This window comes from Podarcis tiliguerta, assembly GCF_965153285.1.
Source record: "Podarcis tiliguerta genome assembly, chromosome: 1".
In the NCBI taxonomy this organism is placed as follows: domain Eukaryota; kingdom Metazoa; phylum Chordata; class Lepidosauria; order Squamata; family Lacertidae; genus Podarcis; species Podarcis tiliguerta.
The window spans coordinates 28972599-28990984 of NC_139534.1; the positions used below are offsets into that span (position 1 = coordinate 28972599).

Below are 18386 nucleotides of genomic sequence, written 5' to 3' on the forward strand. Positions count from 1 at the left end.
GGCTTTGCTAGCTTCAGAGAGTTGAAAGCAGAGAAACAAGTACTTGCAGATAAAGTTACATCGTGCAAGGGAGTGTCTTTGGAAAGGACTCATTCAGGTGTCCTACATGCCAGGAAATGAGATTCCTGCAGATCTGTTGTCTAAGGTTGTTAACAGAGAACAACTTCAGGTATATGTACAGCAGTTGCAGTTGGGTTGAAATACTGTGCCACAGGTTACATGGAAAGGGGGAGGATGTTGAGAATTTCTGTTCCACTTTAAGGAGCAGACATGGGATTGTTAAGTGTCACATGTCTGTTTACATTCCAGCACAGTCTGCTGGGAACTTCTGTCTGTTTGTATAGCTTTTGCTTTTCTTTGTCTCTCTGAGGAGAAGAAAGGGAGACAACATGTTTTCTTTGTCCTGATTTATGCTTAATAAATCTTTAGCTGTTAGTATGTTTTCACAAGCCTCACACCTGTTCTGTTTGCGCAGTATGCTCTGCTAATATAGCGTGCTCAGGCTTTTGAAGTCTGAGTCGCTGATTTACGTCACACCAGAGACCGGAGGATCGTCACGACTGGAAGGGCATGATCCAGGTGGGGGCTAGCCAGCTGGCATCTTGACCCCCAAAGAATGTTGACAAATGGGAGGAGCAAGCTCCTCCCATAGCCTAGCTCTCTGCCTGTTTCTCAAAAAACTTTCTCCCAGGCAGCTCCATTAACAGAAGACAACTGGCCCAGGGAGGAAAATGCCACACGTTGTCATTTTGCAGATGTCACTACTCCCACTGGCAACACCTTGCTGAGAAAGCAAATCAGTAAGAACTAGGAGGCAGCAGGTTCTTCAATGGGTGGCAGATTTTAGCCAGGGGTCCAAACTTGGAACCACTTCCATTGACTCCATCCCTCAATTTTCCACCTCAGGCAGAAGTCTTTCTACCTCCTCATAAGACCACTTTTGCAACCTACACTCCAAGTCCAGTGATGTGAGTTTTCCAGATTTTTTTTTGAACCAGGAGAACTTCTGGGAAATTATCTGCTGCTGCATAAAAGATTGGGATCTGATTTAGTATGCTTGACTTTTATTTGGTAAACAACCCCCCCCATGTTTATGTTTTACATTGCGTGTGTGTGTGTGTTGTATTTTACATTTTCCAGTGACAATAAGAAGTTGAAGTGAAAGTGTTGACTGGGGCATTCAAGAAATGTTTCTTTCAAACAAATTCAAAGCTTTATTTCTGAATATTTTTAATTTTTTAAAATTCATTTTTATTGAAACTTTTCAGCATAAAATACAATGAAAACAAATAAATCTAAATTAAAAAAAAAAATAACATAAAAGGAAAAAAGAAAGAGGGGGAAAATTACAAAGCCCTTTATCAGAGGTAGATCTTAACCCTTGTTTCACACAAAAGGATGTGGATTGTTCCAGCTCTCACCTGGGAGCTCCCCTTTCTTCTCCCAGCCTCCCACCCTGGGAGAACTTCCCTTCCCTGCCTCTGACCCAGGGTCTATCACCTTCCTGTGCATACCTTCCTTAACCCAGGATATAATAATTTTACTGGAGTACTCATAAATGCTTTTAAGATCTGATAACTCAACAGAATACACTTCTTTCATATTGTTAAAAATAATAATCATGAAGACCTTGAAAACTGTTAAACCTGCAAAAATGGATAGAATAACAGATGTGACTCCAGTAGGCGACATTCCAGTCACATAAAAGCCAGAGGTTTCAACCCATGTAGATGGTCCTCTATCCAAGCAAGCAAGAGGCACAATCACAATTCAGACACATTCCAGCCAGGAAAAGTGATTGAGGGGGTGGAATGGGGCTGGTGGGGTGTGTACTCTGAGGGAAGGCTATACCAAGGGCCTGACAGAGAGACATGGAGGTCCCCAGGCCTACGTTCCCGCACCAATATCCTAAAGGGTGTCACCTAGAAAAACATATTTGCAACTCCAGGCAATTGTGATTGATATTGTAGCCATTCATTATGCACTTAAAACAATTTTATGAAACAATCAATTTTTAGAAATGGGGTGTGTGTATGTCCCGAAAACATTTCCATCCTGGAATGTTTTTCCACCCCACATCTCTGCCCACAACACTGCAGTCTGCTCAGTCTCTAGCTGCCTTATGAGTTGTGGGCACTGATGGGCAGCAGGAGAACCAACAAACACAGGCCATACTATCTGTTCCTGGGAATGTGTCCTCATTTGTAAAGCACTTTGCAAATATCCATTAATTTGTCATATCATACAGTTCCATGAGAAACAATGGGAGAATTTCAAAATCATTCTGCCAGGGGCAAGGTTTTTGCCCTCCCTCCTCTTCCCACATTGTTCTGGGGGATTCTCCCAACTTCCCAGAGTCTACAGAGCAGGGAAAGGGAAATTCTGTTGCTTCTGCTGACAGGACTCATTACTTAAATCTTACCCAATGAAGTTCATATTTCCATGTTGTGGGGGCATTTAAAATCTCACAGAGGTATTGCAACTACAAATCAAATCAATGACAAGACCAGAAGAAGAATGCAGAAATTGCTAAGGAATATATATGGCTTGCAAAAATATGTCTCTACCCCGGAAATGCAAATGCTCAAACAGTCTTTCGAAAAGGCTTTGGGTGATGAGTTAAAAGATACGCTTAGAAATAAGAGAGAGAGAAAATATAGGGTAGGGTTAAATTAATATCTTCAGTGAAAGGATGTGCTTAATTCAACACTTGGCAATTCTGATATAATCCCATTTTATAAGTTGTTATTATCATCACATAGACCAGTTGCTATGCAGTACCATCTATTCCTCCCAGCAAATTGCCTGGGAATCTCTGACTTGATCCACTTACCTAACAAGTCAATGTGCAGCCTTGCCAATGTTGTTCTGTGTTCACAGTGCACCATATATGGACAAACCTTCTGGTTGAAAATTCTAAGTGAAAAGTTAGCCCCGCCCACATTGGGCAACATTATGACCTCACAACATGGTGGGCACAAGCTATAACTAGGTAAGCAATATGCATTCTCAAGTAGAACCTTTTACATCCTCAAACTGGCCAATTTCCCACTATATTGCTTATAAATATGATGGTGCATTTTCAAAGGCTTCATTATCTCTACCTAGCAAGAACTGAGCACCAGTCAAATGAATGTGAGGGAAGGGGAACCAAAACGTCATATCATATTTCTTGAAGACAGAATACTATTCCTCGAAAACTTAAATCTGAGTTGTCTAGTCACTGGGGTCACACTAATTCAATTGCAGCTTGACTTTGTCTATGAATGGCTTTGGTCTCAACCTTGAATAAGCATGCGGTGGTATGTATACATGATCTGAATACATTTCCATACATAATACATTTTATTTTACAGCTCTCTGAAAACCTTTGCCCAAAAAGAAAGCTTGAATGATTGCTGCTTTGAAAAAGTAGCTTTAGTTCAATAAAATGAAAATGCTTCCTTAACTTACTCAACACAGAATGTAATTCCCAAATCTTGCTTTCATTTTGTAAACTTGAAAATCATTACTGAGGATCACAGAATTGGGAGTTTGTGAAAATGAGGGATCATCAGGTCACTTCTGTACAAAGGCAGAAAACGCTGCACATTGACCACCTGAAGATTAACCCTCATAATCCAGAGCCAATGAGGTGTGACACAGGTAGCAAGACTCCGCAGGCAGCACACTGCCTAAAAGACAACTGGGGTGTTATTGTTTTATTTTGAAGATAGGACCAATTGAGATGTTAACGGTCATGGCCAGCACTGTGAATTATACTCAGAAATGAACTGGCAATAAGTGCAGTGTGAAAAAATGTGAGTCACGTCTTCAAAGGGGGCAGGGACTAGTTCTGGTCAAGAGTCTTGGCAATGCCTGATCAGCTTCCTCCAGAAACAATGTCATCAAAAGTGGGGAAACTTGTCTATCATTTGCTACAGAAGACAGCCAGGTGGGAAAGGTGGCAAGGCGAAACTGCAGAATAACCATAATGCCCCACCCCCCAGTTCACCTTTTCCTTGCCATTTGCAGGTATAATAAACAATGGATGTGATCAGCTTATAAGTAGAGAACCCTGGAGTCAGCTGACAAGAGTGTAAATGCAGGTAGAAATCCTTTCAATGTTGGCACTTCTGTTGTCATGAATATGCTCTCAAATGAACCAAAATTGTACCATTGAAAGCTCTGTGAAAGGCAGGGGATGGCGTGACACTGATAAACTTATCCTTCTGGAATCCCAGAAACCTGCTATAAGTAAGCAAAAACAACACAACGAGGTTAGACCTGCTACTCAGCTTAGCCTTGGCCTTACTGCATATTACCTTGTGCTTGAGGAAAATATGGCCATAGCATATGTAAGCTGTGTAGACTGATCAACACTGTGAACCTATAGTCTGGGCTGGTTCATATGTCACCCTAAACCAAACAATGGCGTCATATGAATGAGCAAGCAATGTACACTCAGGTCCCACTTTCCAAACGCATGCTATGTGAAAATTCACTTATCCATCCATGATGAATTAGTACCCAAATCTCACTATCCACATCACAGATTCAGATATGCAAGCAGCCAGAGTCTGTCCACTTACTCGCTTGTTTGTGCTTTGCTGGTTGGCAATAGCCATTTTCAGGCAGAAACCGGGAAGGGAGGGAGGGAGGGAGGGAGGAGGGGGTCAGACAAATCAGGGAGCAGGAGAAATCAGACAAGTCAGTTTTTCCTTTGTCTCTCCTTTTCTGGTTGGCTGCAGAAACCATGGAGGGAGAAGGGAGGGAAATGAGACAAACCATGGATTAGAAATGTCCCCATAAGAAAGAATGGAAATTATAGGCTCATTATGCGAACCTTCACCTAATGAATGATTTCCAGTGAATGCATTGTGTTTGGAAAGTGTGAACTGCATGTAGGCTCCCAGGGATGAGATCCCGTCTGCTTTGCTCCTCCTGGCACTTTGCTGCTACACCACACTGAGCTAAACCATGGCTTGGCCAAGCATGTTGTCCAAATCTGGGCTCATGGTTTAACTCCCTCCAGATAAACCACAAGCTCTTTCTGTATTCTTATCATAAAGGGTTGCCTCACAACAGGCCTACAATAACAAACCTAAATCCCTAGAGTAATGCATTTTGACCCCAAACAGTAATTTCTGTCCTTTACAATCATTTTTGGATAATTCAGTATACTGTGAGACTGGAATACATCTAATCTTTTAAACATCCAGCTAAGCAATGGCAATTTGGCTCCTGAAACACTACACAGCATATGGTAAATGATGAAAAGGGGAGAGGTGAGTCTTTTGTGACTGTATATCTTCATATTAGCTGTTTTATTTTATGTTTGGATTTGAGATTACTGGTACTGTCAGTTTGGATTTCTTTATTGATTTATTATATTATTGTATGCTGTTCATTACTAGCTGCTGCAATTTTGCGGGGGGTGTGTGTGTGTGTGTGTAATGCCCCTTCGCTAAATGCTGCATCTTTTCCTTCCAATATTTTGCAGAACAATTATAGGACATTAAAAGCTGATAATGATGTTCCATATAGAACATGCATATGAGCGCTGGCATTTTAAAAATCCATTCCACATTTTAAAAGATAATAGCCCAAACGCCTACTCATCCCTGTAATTGTCCCTACCATCTATGGAAGTCGAAACCCAATGGGTTTAAATATGTGACTCTGAAATATTACGATTCAGGTCTTCTTATATTTACATAAGTTTATTAAGACTATATACTGTGAAGAAAACCAAACATCTAAGAACTGCCATTTCTCTTCTTCTGACATAAACAATGGACTTGCTGTAATAGTATGTGAATGGGTGTCTGTCTGTACCATCTATAACTGGTTTTTAGTCTTTTACATAGACTGGAATGGGGGTGGCTTAAACACTTACATTTAACATAAAATCACTGCTGGATGATCACTTCAAGGATCCATCTATTCCAGGATTCTGTTGCCAACCAAATGTCTTCAGTAAGTCCCTACATGGCACACAAAGGCAGTGGCCAACATCCCTCCTCTGTTGCCTGTCCCCAGTATTCAGAAATGCTATCATATTATGATTCTATTTCTTAATTGCTTACTATATAAAATGTCTCAAAGCAGCTTACAATTTAAAAAAACCCCAAACCAAACCAAAATGTGCACATACATGAACTTAAAACAAACATCAAAAGAAATAAAATGGCATTAGGAAAAGTGGCTATCCTACCCCCTCAATCTACTAAAAGATGAACACCAAAACAGGCAGGGTCACACCATCATACCACATGATTCCAACTAAGAATCAAATGGCCAGGTAAAAAGGGTATATGTGTTGGCCTGGCACCAAAAAGTTGGTACCGATGGCACAAGGCATTCCTCCCTGGGGAAAGCTTTCCACAGTGGGCAAGTACAATGCCTCTGCAGAGGCACAGTTCCCAGGTTCCACTTCACGACCCATGCAGCCTACCTAGGGAGACTAGAAGCACTGCCAAAAAAAGAAGGAGATATCAAGTAAAATCTTTTAACAGCACAACAACGCTGATTGACAGAAGAGGTTCTACAAAACAAAGCCTAATGAATCATATAGTTTCAGAATTAAAGGTAAAGGTAAAGGGACCCCTGACCATTAGGTCCAGTCGTGACTGACTCATCTCGCTTTATTGGCCGAGGGCGCTGGCGTACAGCTTCTGGGTCATGTGGCCAGCATGACTAAGCTGCTTCTGGCGAACCAGAGCAGCGCACGGAAATGCTGTTTACCTTCCCTATTTATCTACTTGCACTTTGACGTGCTTTCTAACTGCTAGGTTGGCAGGAGCAGGGACCGAGCAACGGGAGCTCACCCCGTCACGGGGATTCAGACCGCTGACCTTCTGATCGGCAAGTCCTAGGCTCTGTGGTTTAACCCACAGCGCCACCCTTGTCCCTCAGTTTCAGAATTACTGATTGATAAATTACATTTATACCTTAACCCAAAAAAGAAGAAGAGCTTTTATACGTAAGATCACATACGTTCAATGTCTTTTAGCTTAATTCCCTAACACATGGGCAGGCAAACTAAGGCCCGGGGGCCGGATTTGGCCCAATCACCTTCTAAATCCAGCCCGTGGATGGTCCAGGAATCAGCATGTTTTTACATGAGTAGAATGTGTCCTTTTCTTTAAAATGCATCTCTGGGTTATTTGTGGGGCATAAGAATTCGTTCTTCTTTTTTCCCCAAAATACAGTCTGGCCCACCACAAGGTCTGAGGGATAATGGACCGGCCCCCTGCTGAAAAAGTTTGCTGACCCCTGCCCTAACATCTCCAAAAAGGGAGTAAAGACTTATAATTTAATATGTAATGTGTAAGCAACTTATTACCAAGCCCATAATTGGGGGGAAATTAACTGCTATCTGACCAACCACAAAATTCAAACATAACCCAAGATAAAAAAATATTATTATTTTTTAAAAAGAAGATTTAGTTCTGACAAGTTAAGGCTGAACATTGCGAGCTAAAGGCCTAGAAAGTAGTGCAACCTTTTACAAACTTGATTTAAATCACCTTTCAAAACTTGCTACTTCAAAGCTTGACGCAGGGAGAACACTGGTGGGAATGAGGGAGGAGGCCGAAGAGAGGAGGGGATTCAGAGGAAGGAAGACAAAAGAAGGCTAAAAGTCAAGCCAAGGGTAAAGGTATAAATTAGCAGTGCCTCTGGCAAGAATCAATTAGTGCTGGACAATTCAGCCTTTACAATATTCTTTCATTGTCTGCTTTCCTTCCTGGTTACAGATACATGATGTATCCCATTCAGCAAAAATCTCCCCTCTACATTTTTACGCCCAGCAGGGCTTTTAAGCAGTTATTGTAAGTGATGATCTCTGGTAAATATCACAGATAATACTTATATAGAGTAGGTATACAGAATTAACTTTCTGGCCAATCACATTCTTTGTGTGAATGGTTTCAAAGGCCCAGCTCCTAGGAAGGAACCACTGCCTGAGTTTTTCCGCATCTGCAGCCACCTTGATCCAACAGGAAAAATCTGGAAACAGTGTCTCTGGGCACATCTTTTGTCCGTGGAAATGCTACAGCAAGCTCTACCACAACTGCGTAAACCCTCATATCTTAAGGCCCCACCAGGAGAGGAAGAAGAGGATATCTGCAATGGCACCAAAGAAGTCATTTCATATGATGGAAAGAGCCTAGAATACTACTATCCTGTCTGGCCACCTGATATATGTGTGCCATTCATCTCATTCATTGACAATTGGTGTTCATTTTGTTTCATCAGGTAAAAGGGAAAGTTCCGCCCCCTCTCAGATGTCAGAAGCACAGGTTGACAACTCACCCCATGAATCATTAGACTGAGGCACCTACATATTAGCTGAATTAGGGCCTCTTCAAAAACCATTTCACCCCTCGCTTCTAGACATGATGAAATCAGAAATGGGCCATTCCCCTTGAGAATGAGCCGAAGGGATTGTCTGAATTAGTGGATCCTAGGCTACATCCAGACCAGTTAGCCACACTAAAGTCCCACTGGAATCAATAGGGCAAGGGAGTTATTACTAGGGAATCTTGTGAATTCCAAGAGGAAGTGGCCTGATTTCTACCTTTTGTGCTAATGTGCACATCAGAAACTATTCACTGGTTTTGAAATATCCCAAAGACTCCAATACAGTCTCTAATAATAATAAAAAGTATCAAAGTGCATTAAAATACATATTTTAAGACAAAATGCATCTAAAATGCATATTTATATTTAAATCTGATTTTTGTGATTTATTTATTTTTAATGTAGAATGCAGAAATGGAGCAGACTACATTTATGAGTGAACCCATGAAGAAGTGGCGTGGACTAGAAAATGGATTGCTTTGCCCATGCCTAGTCACACCTACCTAGCTTTTAAATTAATTTCAAAGGGATCAAAGTACAGTTAACCTGGTCTGAATCCAAACCACCACCATGACTATTTGAACATGTGATCTCTCTCGATCCTGGATATAAAACCAGTTTATACAGAGTCAATAAATTATTATTTTTTAAAAACCAGATGTTTTGATACTTCTGTAAACCTTGGAACTTTCTTTGGGTAAAGGTGAAAGAGAAAGGAGATTTGCCCATTTAATATTCTGTACGCTGCTCTTTTTCAAAATCTCTCTCTCTGTGCAGGGAATCAAAGAAACAACAACAGGAGCTTGCTTGAGGAAGAGGAAGAGACACAGGATAGGATGGCTCTGAAAAACTCTTAAGGAGAAATTCATGGTTTTAAAAGATTTAAAAAAGAAACCAAGGTCAGATTATTAAAATGGCCATTATTATGCTGCAGCCATTTTAAAGGAGGGTCAGCAAAAACAAGTGCCACTTTATTTCTACTAGATTAAATTTAATCTAGCAAATTATATGAGCTGCATATGTATGATTACTACCAGAACATCATTATTTTGTGTTCTGCTTAGATTCACTCACGTTTTAGAGCCAAGAACTGCTGCATGACTTCCACACACACACACACACACACCATCTACTGAAATTGTAGGCATTTACACATACACACATAAGTATTGCCTTACCAGTTTCTTGTAGGATGCTTATGATGCCATGTCTCAACTCTATTAATTGGTTCAGAGCAAAGACAAAGACTGACAGCTGACAAACAGCAAACCAATTCATCTTTCAGAAAAGCTTTCTTGATCTCACAACAGATTACACCTGTCTCATTCAGTACAATCAGCCATCTGGCCCTTCCTTGGGATGTGTGCTTAAACTTCAAGGTCTGCTTATTATAAGTACCTTTTGAGAGGAGGGACATTGTTATCAACAGCAAATGCATTTATCCCTATCCTCAGGATGAAATCATCTTCTTGTTCAGATGATGTGCTTTTGGGCGGGTAGCAACCTTACAGGGAAGTATTGATTTTTAAATCAAGCATACATTAAAAGGGAGGGGAAAGTGGTATCACCACACTTTTAACGCTCCTACATATTCTGGACCCTGTCCATTTTGTTTGTGATTAAATGGCTGAGGCGTACTTCAGTTTCACCCCATCATAGCCAAACCCTTTTGTTTTAGTCTCGCAACCTTAAAGAGGAGAACTGTTAGTTTTGTGATAACATTGGGGATGCTGTTAAATTGTAATGTTCCCCTTGTTATAGAAAAAGAGCCATTACATTTAAGTATGTGTTTACTGTAAGCATTTAACAAGCTCATATATATTTCATACCGAAATCTATAATGCTTCCTTTACACAAACATGTTAGTGGCCACACTGAGCCCCCCCCCCCCCCAATTATTTCAGCTTTGTGAAACAGATTCTCTGAATGTTGTGCAATTAACTTTAATGGTGAAATAAATAGCGATATATGTGTTTCAATAGTCCCTTGGCTGAATATACTTGGGAGAGTCAAAATTCATCAAACCCACACACCCATATCCTTCCATGGGTGAAATTAAACTGGAGTCCCTGCAATCATGCAAAATCTGTTGATCCAGTGGACATCTTCACTAATAACAGATGAAGGGAGGGGATTTTCCTCTCCTCTGCCCCAACTCAACTGGGTGCAGCAAGTTAAGGGACCCTCCAAAATAGGGTGTAGGGTGACATGGGAGCTGCAAAGAGGAGGCAGAATTAGCAAGAAAACAAAACAAAACACTCAACGACCCATTTCCCCCCAACTAAATCCTGTTCACAGAAGCATCTGCTGGGAGAAAAGCCCTCTGTGAGCACAGGGGCACCACTTGGCTACCACTTGGCTACCAAGCCCGTTTGATGAAAATGTCTTGTTCACTCAGTCTTGCATGGGCACCAGTAGTGCAGTAGTGTAGCTATTTTCAGATTCTTAAGTTCTTCCTGCCAAATTGCTTTGTTTGATATAAGTTGCTTATTTTAAAGTTATTGTGATGACTTTTTATATTGGATTAGGCTGTTACTACTAATGCTTGGTGTTTTATTATGTTTTTATATGTGTTGGAAGTAGCCCAGAGTGGCTGGGGCAACCCAGCCAGTTGGGCGGGGTATAAATAAGTTGTTGTTGTTGTTGTTGTTGTCATTGTCATAGGAGGGTTCCTGGACTGCTGGCTGCAGTGGCCATGGGAGGGTTTCAACTCAAGGGATAGAGAAGAAGAAGAGGAGTTTGGATTTGATATCCTGCTTTATCACTACCCAAAGGAGTCTCAAAGTGGCTAACATTCTCCTTTCCCTTCCTCCCCCACAACAAACACTCTGTGAGGTGAGTGGGGCTGAGAGACTTCAGAGAAGTGTGACTAGCCCTCCACCCATGTGGAGGAGCGGAGACGCGAACCCGGTTCCCAAGATTACGAGTCTACCGCTCTTAACCACTACACCACACTGGCTCTCTGGAGTCCCCTGATAAATAACAAATAACAACAGTAACAAAACCAATACATTTAATAATTTAATGATATAAAACAATTTGCCTTATTTTTATTATGTGCATTTGCATTTTACATTTTAGAAATGCAATTCCTTTTTTTTTTTTTTTTTAAAAAAGTAGTTTCAAATAATTATTGAATCTTACATCACAGGAGGATTAAAATGGTGTGTGGACTTCTTACTGAATTAAAAACTGTGTCTGCTCCTCTGCACAATGCCAACAAATGTTCCAGAGAGAAGTTTAAGGACTTTCAAAGAAGTCAAACCATTTCATTGGTGAGAATTCTGCCATCTGTTTCAGGGGACCATAGCTTGACCCCTGGAGCCAGTTTCAGAAACATGGGGATCTACAGGTTGGTTGGGGGGAGGGTGTGCGCGCGATAAAAGCCAAAGTCAGATGAATTCAGGGCGTCTTCAGAATTTGGTGCAAGGGATCATCACTGGTCCTGACTACCTCTGTAGCCTGTTCCTCATTCCGAAACCTGCCTCACAATATAGCTATACTTCACAGCTGCTTCTCCTAAGTTCAGGAGCAGTAGCACTGTGGTGGCTTCTGCAGTCCCAGCGGAGAGAATGGAACTACCTTACAGACCATGACTGCATACATACCACACATTTAAAGGCCATTTAAAGCACCTGGCCTCCCCCAAAGAATCTGGGAATTGCAGTTTACTCCTCACAGGACTTCAATTCTCAACACTCTCAACAAACTACAGTCCCCAGGATTCTATGGGGCAAGCCATGAGCTTTAAATGGATGATGAATACATCGCCTAGCACAGGGATAGGCAACCTAAGGCCCGGGAGCTGGATGCGGCCCAATCGCCTTCTCAATCTGGCCCGTGGACGGTCCGGGAATCAGCGTGTTTTTAAATGAGTAGAATGTGTCTTTTTATTTAAAATGCATCTCTGGGTTATTTGTGGGGCATAGGAATTAGTTCATTTTTCCCCCTTCAAAATATAGTCCGGCCCACCATACAGTCTGAGAGACGGTGGACTGGCCCATGGCTGAAAAAGGTTGCTGACCCCAGCCTAGCATAAGGAGATATTGGAGATTAGACGATGTCCCTGCAAAAAATGTGGGATCAAGCGGGATTCTTTTGCCAATATCTTAAACTTGCATAACTAGGTCTTCCATGAGGAATTTACTTTATAATTCACCAAAAATGGTAACCGTCAGCTACTAACAAATCTAAATGGGTCTGCCTGCTTTTATTTTTGGCTTCAGGCATTTGGGGTAACGTGGGTTTCCCAGGGGAACCCAAAATATCTGCTTCTCGGTAACACATTGCATTTAAGCATGAAGATAGGCACGAAGGTTGAAACAAATTAGCATGCATGCATAAAATAAATAAATAGAAACAATTTAGCACACTAGATAAGAAAAGGTTTATAAGAAAGTCAGGTCCACTGGGACTTCAAAATATAACAGGAAAATGTATCTAGTCAAAAACTAGCTTTCTTTGTCCCATGATGTTCTAAAGGGGCTAGTCATAAACATGCTTTAGTCACCCAGTTTCTAAATGTCTGTGTTCAGGTCATTTGAAAGTTAACCAAGATGGCTCTCACCACTTGGATTTAAGGCCACCCTCAACTCAGAGCCACTTCCTTCAAGCCGGTGCTATTTTTCTAGCAGAACTCACCATGAATGCATCCCTCATTCTCTTAGAATGGCAAAGGTGCCCACCGGAGAGGTGCCAGAACTGAGTTCCTGTGAGTTCCTTCTGCTTCAAGCTGTTGCTAGGTGTGGAGACAGAGAAGATAGAAGAGAGCCAACCAAACCAGAGCTAACGAACTTGTCTCCTTTTTTGAATCTAAAATTTTCAGGACTGGACAAGTGTGTCCACCCATCCTTTCTTATGATGTAGAGAGCAACCATATTTTACAAGGCTGCAAAAGGCAGAACTTGTGAGAAGCCTAACATGAGAACTTATTCTTCTAAGATGATGCCCACATTATCAAGCCATTTGAAGCTTGATTTTGAAATGAACACTCTTATGTGCATAACTTCCCCACTTGAAATAGGCAGGAATTGGAAAGTTCCCTAACATTTCAGATAGCTTATTGACTAAACATTAACCAGTCCAGATGAAGGGGTGAGGAGAGAGCCAGATCTTGTTGCCTGGGTGATAGACAAAGAAATGCATATACTACTCAACACAACTAGCTTTGCTGGCTCCCAAAATGGAGTTTTCTTCTTTTAAAATGGAGGCCAGTACTGCCAAGCTAAGCAGTGCAAGTCAGGTTCATTGCATCCCCTTTGGTTAGGTTTTGATCTGCTGCAAATGGAAATCCTAAAGGCACATAATCCCAATCAAGACTGCATTTGTACCCATACAGCAATGACCCTGGAATTTGGCAACAAAATTGGTCACTCTTTTGAGCTCAAATTTAGAGGGAGAGGGTTGTGGGGGATGGATGTTTCTAAGCCTCACATCACAGATAACAGCTGGAAAAATTGGGGACAATGGCACTTGAGGGATAAAAACCCAAGGAGGATACTTTGAAAGAAGGCATTGTGCTCATAATTTATCAGGATTCTCTACTCTGCCCATTCCACCTGAAAAAATCTAGGCTCTGTCATCCATTGATCTCCATTATCCTGGTCTAAGTTCCATTGTGCTCCTAAACTTTTCAGTTCTTCTTCCAATTTCTGAAGTAATCCATATATTGGAATTACAATGTATTATGCAACTTTGTGTTCTTTGTACTTGCACACTTATCCTGAGTTTGGGAGTCCCTGGTTCAGAATTTGAATATTTTTCTAGGCCCAGAATCTTTGATAATGACTTAGCCTAGAATAATCCCAATGAAACCAAAGCAGACTATTGCCTAAGCACCTGAATTGGAAAATGTAGTGTAAATAGTATTAAGGTTTTAATGATGTGTTCATTTGAATTTTCAACCCTTCCTTGTAGATACCTTGCTTTGGTTTGTTGGTAGAATGTTCAGGATACAAATGTGGTCACTGAATAAGACCAAATTACCTGTCATTAGGGATGGGAGAGAAATCTGATTCAGTTCGCATCTAAAGCCAAATTTCTCAAAATGGCACTTTCCAAAACAATATGAGAACCAAAACACAGCCATCCTTCAAAATTCGCAACTCTGAATTTTGTGATGCAGTTCTCCAACCAAACCATGTTACAAAAATGTGTATATTAGGAGAAAATGTGCCTGTAATCAATATATTAGTGGAAATAACAAAGAGAAATGCATTATATTAGGAGAAATTAGTTACAAAAATGAGTAATTAGTGAAAACTAAATACAAAAATGTGTCTATTAGAAGAAATTTGCACTAGGATGCTGAGTGGTTTTAATGAAGATTAAAAATAATGATAACAGCAAATTGGTGCAGAAAGAGGGAGAACTGAGTTTAAGATTGAAAAAATTAGAAACTGAGAAAACCAAAATACACAGATCCTTTCACCTCTACACATCATTAAACTATGTGAAACTATAGTTGCCATTCACACACTTCATGTTAATCTTCCAGAGGCTTCAGTGAAGCTCCAGTTGTACTCCAGTGAAAGCAATTCATGAACTGTAGTAACGTCTTGACAGACATTCCTCTATCCCTTAACCAAGAACAGTTTGACCCTAAGGAACAAAACTGATTCCTCTTACTGCAGAGCATGACATCTCACACAGAAACAACAGTGCTCTTGACATTTTGGCTGTGTACATACCATATATTTAACAATAATAGTAATAGTAATAACAATAATAATTTTATTATTTATACCCTGTCCATCTGGCTGGGTTTCCCCAGCCACTCTGGGCAGCTTAAACCATATTTAAAGTACACAGCTTCTTCCAAAGAATTTTAGGAACTGCAGTTTGTTAAGGGTGCTGAGAATTGTAGCTCTGTGAGGGGTAAACTATGGTTTCCAGGGTTATTTGAGGAAGCCACATGCTTTAAATGTATGCTGCATATGCAACCTTTGATCCAACAGTCCTAAACTGTAACATTATCAAAAATATTGATTGCAGATGAAGATCCTATCAATAGTTTTAAACGTTTTACCTGGACTTTTGCTTGGAACCTATCGGACATTTTTTTATTGCCTCCATTTAAGTCCTACGTTTTATATTCTGCTGATGTTCTCTGTTGTTGTGAAATTTTATAGCATCCATTGTTTGTTTGTTGGTCTTTACATTGTTTTTATGTGACATATTTCTACCAGGACCATATAGGGAAGGGCAGACTATAAATAAGGCAAATAAATAACTGATCAGCTGCAATAAGAGTATCTGGATTGGTCCATAATGCATGGAAATAAATATGAATCAGATGGTTTCTGATACAAATCTCTGGTTGTGAAGGTGCAAGGTATGGGCTACTCTGCAACAAAGCAAACTAACCATGACTTCTGCCATAAAACTAGACCTTTGCAGTAAAAAACAACTTCTGAGGGACAAAATGCACACATTTAAGCTTGCATCGTGATTGGAGTTCAAAATCCAGACACAGTCCATCCATTGTTAAATCACACTCATGTCAATGGAAGTCGTAAGTATGTGATCAAATATCTCCCTAATAGTCTTTAGTATTTAAAAGTGTTTAATGTCCCCAAGAACGTTCAATCTGATTTGTTTTCAGAATTTATTGTCGTTGTTTTTACGTAAAATGTTCTGTGTGCTACTAAATATTTTGAAGTAATACAATATTCATCAGTGACAAAAAGAAAAAAGAAACCTAACCAGGAATTTTACAACCACATTTTACCCCTGGTATGCCTGTTTTATGCAGTGAGCAAATTAATCCTTTAGTCTTAATAAAAACACTTAAGAGATTATAAATGCTATTGAAACTATTAGGAAAGTGCCACGTTTATGCCAAATAGAAGTTTTACATAAGCTGTTTGATATATTGGGTTTTTTTTATTATAATTTGGGTTCAAATACAACCTTGCTACAATGACACTTCTAAAAATGCTCTGATCCGTGCAGTAAACTGGCTGTGCATTTAAGCTGGATAGCCAGCATGCAACATGGATCAGTGCATTTTTGAAGTTTTGTTGCAGAAAGGAGCGCTCAAGAACCAAATCATAATAAGAAACAGTCAAGCAGCTTGTGTTGATGCACACATTATGATGCACATCATCAACTTCTACATCTAGCAACTAGATGAGCCCCAAATTCACATCTCTTAACTTCCATCCCCCAACATGTGATTGGCACTGTCAAATCTGCCCTGTCTATAATCTGGAAATGACCACCCGATGAGAAGCCCAATATGACATGCATCTGGGAGAAACTACCTGTAGGAACTCAAGACCACGCATGCCCCATCGACCAATACTTAAAATTCCGTGTGGATTGAAGCCACGTTAAATTCAGGGCTCAAAATTTCATTCAGAAACATTTGTAAACTTGCCACATTTTCATTTTGACAGGTCTAAACATTATTATTATTATTATTTAAAAAATCAGATGGGACACTAAAATCCCCATTCATCTTTCAATGGGACAGAACGGCAACGTTCAAAACCAAGCAATGCATACAAAGACATACATGCACAGCCACCGAAAGGTTAGTCTAGATACAAGATGACTTTGGTAATCGCAAGTGAGCCCAACGCACTTTCTGGAATGAGGAGCACACAAGGATACAAGCTTTAGATAATACCTGAATTGGGATATAGTTTCAGATAAGCTGCAAGGTCTTTTCAACACAGGAAACAAAACCTCTCCCTCCTCGTTTCGTGCCAGCAAAAGCTCACTGCAGTAGTCTGTGTATTCCCCCCCCCTTCCCCAGTCAACTGTTACAGCCTTCCACCAGCTCTCTGACCTTTGAACTCATTTCTTCTCTCTCTCCCCCCCCCCAGCTCCCTCTGCAGTCAAAGCTACTGTGCTTGTCTAATTTGCATAAGGCTTGCGAAGGGCCTGTCAGCAGCTAAAAGGAGAATGCTGGCTGGCTAAGAAATTGTAGAACTGCAGATCTGCTGGAATACCTGAATCACTGGAGGAAAGCGGAGGCAAGGGAGGAGGTATTATGTTTGCACTAAGCACTGCTGCGACTGGGGCATTTTAGAAAGCCACTGCTCTCACTTCAACTAATGGAAGGCAGAGCATTTTTATTCTGAAGAATACGGAAACTGAACGTTGTTGCCATCCTGCAGGATAACCCACTAAAATCAGGCTCCAGCGGCTGGTTTCCAAGGTGACCAATATAGTCAAATATCCTATTTAAATCTGGGGAGGGAAGTGGTTGTGAAAATCTCCGCCACTAAAGCTTTGCTGTCTGAAATGCAGCTAGCCTGATGTTGCTCATTATTATTATTATCATCATCATTTATTAAATAAGGGTGTCTGTCAATGTATCTGTTGATATTTTCATTTCCAATACATTTGCATCATACAGCCTCACGTTGCAACAGCTTTGTGCCCATGATACTAAAACCGCATAAATAAAGAAGGGAAATAAGTGTTGCTCCGGTTTTCACACCAGTGAAACTGTTTTAACAGTCTGATACAAAATAACACTGCTAAGCTCTGTAAACATAAGTCTGTATTCAATATGGCACCAAAAGAGTAAGAAGTGAAAGAGTTTCTCATATTAATTCTCTAAAACGTTCAATAAGGAAGTGAACATTTTTCTTTATTGGTTTAGAGAAGTGGCTCAGGCTTCTATTATTTCCTGCTTTCTCCCATTTTGCTTCCTGCAGGATACCTCACCCCTGTTCAAAGTTACTGGTTTTGTATTGCTGAAATGCATATTAAAGATTAACAGTTCCATTTCTTTCAAGATTGGAAAGCATTTAGATATTCCATTGTTTTCTAAAAGAACGCTTGATGCATGATACTATCAAACTTTTATGTTTCATACAAAGCTAATTTCCTCAAAATCAAAATATTAAGAAGCAGCAACACTTAATTTTGCAACCTACAAATGGTCACTTAAAATGTGTGATATCATTCTTTGTAAAAATGAAACAGAAAAGATTACACATCCCTTACTATAAAAATCAATAAAACAGTTGGGGGGGGGATACAAAGAAGAGAATAGTCATGTATGTTGTTCTTAAAGGCTGGTG

General features: G+C 40.4%; 1 protein-coding gene and 1 long non-coding RNA gene across 7 annotated transcripts in view; one reads left to right on the plus strand and one right to left on the minus strand.

Moving 5' to 3' along the window:
* The window catches only part of CSRNP3 (cysteine and serine rich nuclear protein 3), an 88870-nt gene that overhangs the window by 30579 nt on the left and 39905 nt on the right, over positions 1-18386 (minus strand). For 2 of the 4 annotated variants that reach the window (XM_083409116.1, XM_083409117.1), the window contains exon 1: positions 2834-2917. The exons of the other annotated variants lie outside the window; for them this stretch is intronic. In XM_083409116.1, coding sequence (XP_083265242.1) covers positions 2834-2888 — 55 coding nt within the window. In that variant the 5' untranslated portion in view covers positions 2889-2917. Of the gene's footprint in view, positions 1-2833; positions 2918-18386 lie in introns of those variants that run through there. 4 annotated transcript variants of the gene reach the window in all.
* Positions 3005-17603, plus strand: LOC310664972. Of its 3 annotated transcripts, XR_014505132.1 has the most exons (5): positions 3005-3302; positions 4015-4088; positions 9124-9245; positions 11498-11698; positions 17178-17603. It is a non-coding gene; the product is annotated as an uncharacterized lncRNA (long non-coding RNA). The 3 variants fall into 3 exon arrangements; XR_014505133.1 differs by lacking the exons at positions 11498-11698; positions 17178-17603 and having other exon boundaries at positions 9124-10325; XR_014505134.1 differs by lacking the exons at positions 3005-3302; positions 4015-4088; positions 11498-11698; positions 17178-17603 and adding an exon at positions 5138-5267 and having other exon boundaries at positions 9124-10325.